Source organism: Chionomys nivalis, chromosome 12 (assembly GCF_950005125.1).
Source record: "Chionomys nivalis chromosome 12, mChiNiv1.1, whole genome shotgun sequence".
Lineage (NCBI taxonomy): Eukaryota > Metazoa > Chordata > Mammalia > Rodentia > Cricetidae > Chionomys > Chionomys nivalis.
In genome coordinates, this window is record NC_080097.1 from 71,373,782 (window position 1) to 71,380,295 (window position 6,514).

The window sequence follows — 6,514 nt, forward strand, 5'->3', positions numbered from 1 at the left end:
GAGGAGGAGGAGGAGGAGGAGGAGGAGGAGGAGGAGGAGGAGGAGGAGGAGGAGGAGGAGGAGAAGAAGAAGAAGAAGAAGAAGAAGAAGAAGAAGAAGAAGAAGAAGAAGAAGAAGAAGAAGAAGAAGAAGTTGGTTCTGAGACATACTACACTATGAATGAACCTTAGAAAAAAAACTATGCAAAATGAAAAGGAAACAGGCATAAAAGCCACATACTGCATGATTTCATATACAGGAAATGTCCAGAAGAAGCAAATGCAGGAGCTGGGAGACTATGGAGGTGAAAAGAAAAAGGAATGAGTAAGTGCAGCAAATGGGGTACGATTTCTGTCTGAGTAGTCCAGACTGCTCTAAAAGGGGATAAATGGGAATATGGGGACAAGAAAAGGTTATAAGGGAGGTGAATATAATCAAAAAACACACAGTATTATTTAGGATCTTATTTAGGATCCTGGGCAGAAAAGAAGACATAGCCAGGCATGGGAGTATATACCAGAATCACAGCACCTGGAAGGCAAAGGCAGGAAGATCACAAGTTTAAGTCCAACCAGGGATACACAAAGCTCCTAAGTCGCCGAGAGCGCCACAGTGAATCTGTCTTAAAAAAAAAAATTTAAGTGGACCATGGGAGATACCTCCAGTTAAAACACTTGCTATACAAGTGAGAGGATCAGTAATTCACACAGAACCCAAATAAACGCTAGATAAGAGTGGTGGCCTGCTTGTAATTCCAGTGTTAGAGAGCAAGAGACAGGGGCTCTTCTGAGAAGCAAGCTGCCTAGAAACTAACTGGATCGGTATTCTCTGGGTTTGATTGGGAGACCCTGCCTCAAGGAATAAGGTGCAGAAGAACTGAGGATGACTCCAACACTGATCTTGGATTTCCACATGCAAACCACATATTTCCACAGTGTGACCACACGCCACACACAAAGCATCTTTTTAAAATTCCCAGTTAAGTGTGGAACAAAAATAACATCTCTGGGTCTCAAAAGATGGCTCAACAGTTAAAATCACTGGCTGTTTTGCTGGAGGACCCAAATTTGAGTCCCAGCACCCACATGCCAGCTCAAAACTGTCTGTAACTCAAGTTCCAGGGAATTTAACACCATCACACATACATGCAGGCAAAACACTAGTGCACATAAAATAGAAATAAATAATTATTAAAACTTCATTGTAGCTGGGCAGTGGTGGTGCACGCCTTTAATGCACTCGGGAGCAGAGGCAGGCAGATCTCTGAATTCAAGGCCAACCTGGTCTACAGAGTGAGTTCCCAGGACGGCCAGGACTGCACACAGAGAAACCCTGTCTCAGAAAGAAAAAAAAAAAAAAAAAAAAACCCCGGTTGTTGGCTATACAGTGGATGAACCAAACTACTAGGCTTCAGACTACTAGAGCAGGGCATGGTGGCACACAACTTTAATTCTCTAGTATTGGAGCAGGAGAGGCAATCAGAGCTCTCTGAGTTCCAGTCAGCAGACGACACAGTGAAACTCTGTCCAAAAATAATAAATAAATATATATAGGAACTCCAAATCCAAATGAGTTCTGAGCCCCAAAAGCAATTCAAATTGAAACTTCCTTTTCAAATACTTGAAAATTCTGCACCTTTGCCTGAGTAATTTCTTCTATTTTAAGATATTTATTATCATACTTTAAATGTTCTAATTCTCTATCTTAAATGATCAGCTCAAATGTTGTATCTTCCACAAAGCCTTCTCTAGTTCTCCCATAAACTCATCTCTCCACCCTCTGAACTTCCAGTGTTTTGCTTCCTGATGCCATCTCTGATTTTCAATCGATTATCACTTATTCAGCATCGTTCTCCACAGCTTAACATTCAAATAACATTTTAATAAACTTCTGTTTTATAAGTGAATGGCCATGTTCACAAGTGAGAATTTCATCTTCCTCCAATGAGTTTTAACTGTAGAAATAGCCATTAGTCATTTAGACACGAGCTTCTTAAACTGTGGGTCATGATCTTACAGGGTCACATTACCAGAATGTTGAAAGGATAAAATACGTAGCACCAGTAAAATGCTTCTCGGCCCACAACAACATGTATAAATTGGAATCGTTTCTGGTTTGGTTCTGAACATTCAACGTGCACACTTTGCACTGTGCAAGGCCTTACTCCACTCAGACTCAGAACTATCATTAGTGTGAACTGAAGTGTTTTTACTGCACAAACAAGGTTTTTACACCTCTAGAAGTATGGTTTAATTACAGAAAGACTTCCAATATTTTCTGACCATCATTCCCAAGCATGTAAGTATCAAAATAGTATGTCTTTAGACTGTATTATATTCAGATGTTTGATTTTTTTAAAATGATGTCTAAGTTGCTGACAAGTTGCATAAAAAAGAAAATCATTACATGGAATTTTGGCTTGGAACTAAGGATTTCCAACTATTTCCGAAATGGCCCTTGTACATAGTTCTGTCACTCTGTACTACATATTTATGAGAAGCAGAGTTCTCAGAACTGCTAATTATAAGATCAAAATACATACCAACTCTGAAAAACACTGAAGATGCTCTGTATTGCTGAAGTATGGAGTATTCAGCCAAGATTCAATTCTTTGCATGTAAATAAGCACAACTCTCTCATTACTAGGCAAATTTACTTGCACCTTTTATTAATGATAAAATTCTATCTATACCAAAGAAATGTTTTAAAATAAACTTATGACTTTATTGGTAAATGTTTGTCTTATATCCCTATTTTAGGTCGCTGTATACCTGTGGATGAATAAAAATTTTTCAGTCCAAAAGGAGTCACAAGTCAGAAAAGCTTAAGAAGCCCTGTCTTGTATCCCGGGGAGTATGCCATATGCCAAGTAGCTGAGCTAAAGGCATGTCCATTTCACTCCAAACATACATTTTCTTGACCACAACAAGACTAATTTGGCATACACTGAAAGAAATTTCCAAAGAGAAGCATTAGAATAAAAACATAACCTCCCAAAGTAATTTCTATGAAACACTCTGATCATATTGATTTTGAAATAGTTGCCCAAAACTTGGTTTCATTATTTTATAGAAACAGCAGAAGTTTTGCAAGCTCAGAGTTCTACGATCCAGTTATTATTATTTTTCTACTACTTTTAAAGTTAATTCCTCGCCGGGCAGTGGTGGCACATGCCTTTAATTCCAGCACTTGGGAGGCAGAGGCAGGCGGATCTCTGTGAGTTCGAGACCAGCCTGGTCTACAAGAGCTAGTTCCAGGACAGGCTCCAAAACCACAGAGAAACCCTGTCTCGAAAAAAATAAATAAATAAAGTTAATTCCTTTTCCATCTCTGGGGCAGCATTCAAAGCCTAGACTTTAATTTCTTCAAGCCTTCTAAGACATCTTTCCACACATTCCTCTTCTAACCCTGTTTATTGAGCCGTCTGTGTGTCAATGCTGAGGGCTGGAACTAGGGAGCAGAAGAAAAAAGGTAGTTCTACTTAGATTGTGTTTTCCAGTCAGGAGTTAGGAACTTGAGACATGTATAGGATTCAAACATTTAAGAAAAACAGTTGAACAGAGAGATAGTAATGCAAGGCTTTAATCCCAACATTTGGGAGGCAGAGGCAGGCGGATCTCTGTGAGTTCGAGGACAGCCTGGTCTACGAGAGCTAGTTCCAGGACAGACTCCAAAAGTATGGAGACAGGGTTTCTGTCGAGGGGGCGGGGTCTCTGGCCTCCCAAGAACCATGTATTCTTCCTCACAGACCGTTCTCCCCTCATCCTTCCACCCAATTTGTGCATTTTGTTGGTTAAGACCTTCTGTTAAACTACCCATATGCCATGCATTGGCTTCAAGTCCAATTTCGCTCGACCTTATCTACTTACCTTTCTTTATTATCTTAAGACCAATCCTTTCCATTTTAGAATTCAACATCCAAGACCTTTTGTAGGTGTTGGGAAGTATGTAATTTTTTTTCATCTTATATCTGCCCTTGGTTTGTTTTGTTGTTTTTTTTTTATGTCTCATGACTATGGCCATCATAATTACCCATGGAGCTTCTTTTTTAAAAACTACAAAAACTTTATCCCTGAAGAGCCTTTAGTAAGTCCAAGATGGGAACCAGACATCTTTCTGTCTAAAAAGTCCCCCTGGTGATTCTCATGCACACCCTGAGAGCCACTGATTCATTTAAACAACACACATTCAGTGCTCATTAATTCATGGCATGGAAGCTCATAAATAACTTTTCTCTACATAGCCTAACCAGCCAGCAACCCCTTGATTACACCAGCTGTGTTCCAAGTGCGACATGTGGTTTTAAGATTCCGTTTCCTCAAGTACTACATGGAAGGACACCATTACCTTGTCTCTTTACATTGTTTCCCATTTGTTGAAAAACCAGAGGCCTGGAATGCGGCCATGTCAGACAACACTAGAGAAGAATGTACTGTGACTCTGAGATTAAAATTAGTTACAACGAGAAGAAGAACAAGATAGTCTGAATGAATGCAGTGCTCCTACTCAATGGTTTCTTACTTAATCTGTACAGAAAAGAAAGGAATTTGGTCTGAGGTCCATTCCTCCTCTCCTCCCTCCTCCCCTGCCGCCCCCTCCCCCGCCCCAGCTTCCTAGCTACTAGTCTCCAGAAAAGCCTGAAACAGCCCAGGGCCCTGAAGGCCCGGGAAGAGCACTAAAGTCCTACAACCAGATAAATAGCCCGAGACCCGCCCGGCTGACAGTTACATATCAACTACCCGACACGGTTTACACAGCTCAGTTCCGAAGCAGTATGAACTTTTCCTGAGTTGCTCTGAGTCACACCCAGCCTAGAGCAAGTGTGACATCAGCCAGGGAACGGTTAAGGGACTCTTTTCCCATTTCAGAAGTGAGCTGCACCTCAGTTACTACAACTGTGGGCTACAGAGATCAGTGCAGAGCCGGTGGCCAGCAGGAAAGTGCAGACTTTGAAAAAGGACGCCCCAGCCTTCCCTCAGGCAGGGGCTGCAGATTCTACAGGCCTCTCACAGCAGCTCCATCTTGCTTCCTGCCAGAGGAGGGGCAGAGGAGGAGCCCCCCCCCCCCCAATCTGGAAAGGCCCCAGTGGGAGGAAGCCGTTTGACAGCAAGTAAAGCTGGGTGGAAAGCTTCACGGGAGGAATAAAATGAATGGCTACGGGGTCAGGCAGGAGGAAAGCAGGGCTCCCGGTTAGGAGTTACTGCGTAAAGGTGTTAGAGTGCCAGAGGTGTGAGCAAAATGGCCCGGAGGGAAGGAGGCGGCGGACACAGGAGGAAGCCGGGGGAGGGGGGGGGCGACGTCAGACACCAGGAGCCCTGGGGAGGGTGGGTCTCAGGGGGAAAGAAGTGTCAGAAAGGCAAGCGGCCGGGTGCAAATAAGAATCCTTGGAAGGAAAGGCAGGGAGTCCGTAAGAGAACCCACCCACAGGCTGGACAGGAGAGGCCTAAAAAGGAGCTGAGGGCAAGGTAGTCAACTCAGGGACGTGAGCCTGCCCAGGGGAGGGACCGTCCGACAACCTAACGACTATCACTTCTTGGGAACCTACTATGGGCACACACACGGTAGGCACTTTACAAATAAAACACAACACAGCCCCAAGGCAGGCTTTCTGATGACTGCCCCCATTTTATAGATGAGGAAACTGAGTCCCCGACAGACTCGGTGGCTTGCTCAAGGTCACGGCATAGAGAAATCAGCCGTTGAAACCACAACACCCGCCCTGGCGCCCACTCCGCGCAGAGTCACAGGCAAGGCAGCCTACGAATGCAAGCAACTAAGCGGACCGGGACCCGAGGGATGTCTCCCGCCCGCGCTCCAGTCCCAGGCCCGGTGCGCTCACCCGGACGAGGTTGCTGACGGCCGCCTGCACGGCGGCCACGGGCGCGGTGAGGTCAGGAATGGCTTTGCCGTCCACCTCGCCCTCCTCGTGCATAATCACCAGGTGCGAGATCTGCTGCGCCACCGGCTCCAGGATGCTCTCGATCGTGCGCGTGTGAAACACCGGCATCGCGGCGGCTAGCGGGGCGGCGAACCGCGGGCGACGGGAAACTGGGATCAGCGGGGCCGGGAGCCTGCGGGGAGAGAGTGACTCGGAGCGGCGACCAGAGTCCGGGCTTCCCTCGGCGTGCCCAGCCCCACGGGCGCCCCGCCCTGTCACGTCGCTGCATCCAATGGCAACGCCGCCCAGGCCTCGACTGCGGCTTCTATTGGTCCTGCTTCAAGAATCCCCGCCTCCAAGGCCGCACCGCCAAAGTCCCGCCCCGCCCCCATTCCCAAGGGAGGGGCCTGGGATCCGGGCTGCGCTGCAGGGATCACGACCGGATTCCCGAACCCTCTCGCGGGGCGCTCCTTATAAGGGCATGGTGGGAGCGGAGCGCGCGGCTGCAGTCGGTGGCCCCGCCCCTCGGGCCCGCCTCCCGCCTCGGAGTGACGGAGCTCCGCCCCTCCGCAGGATCACCTCAGTGGGGCGGGATCTCCTCACCTCTGGCAGCGCTGGCGTCGGCGAAGACCCCGCTAACCCCAGTTCTCCCCGCAG

General features: G+C 46.6%; 1 protein-coding gene across 2 annotated transcripts in view; it reads right to left on the reverse strand.

Annotated features, from left to right (window-relative positions):
- Vcl (vinculin) overlaps positions 1-6,163 on the reverse strand; it is a 101,783-nt gene extending 95,620 nt beyond the window's left edge. Inside the window, exon 1 of one of the 2 annotated variants that reach the window (XM_057786821.1) lies at positions 5,819-6,163. In XM_057786821.1, coding sequence (XP_057642804.1) covers positions 5,819-5,986 — 168 coding nt within the window. In that variant the 5' untranslated portion in view covers positions 5,987-6,163. The remainder of the gene's footprint in view (positions 1-5,818) is intronic. The other variant, XM_057786820.1, reaches the window with a different exon arrangement.
- Between the last annotated feature and the right edge of the window lie 351 nt (positions 6,164-6,514).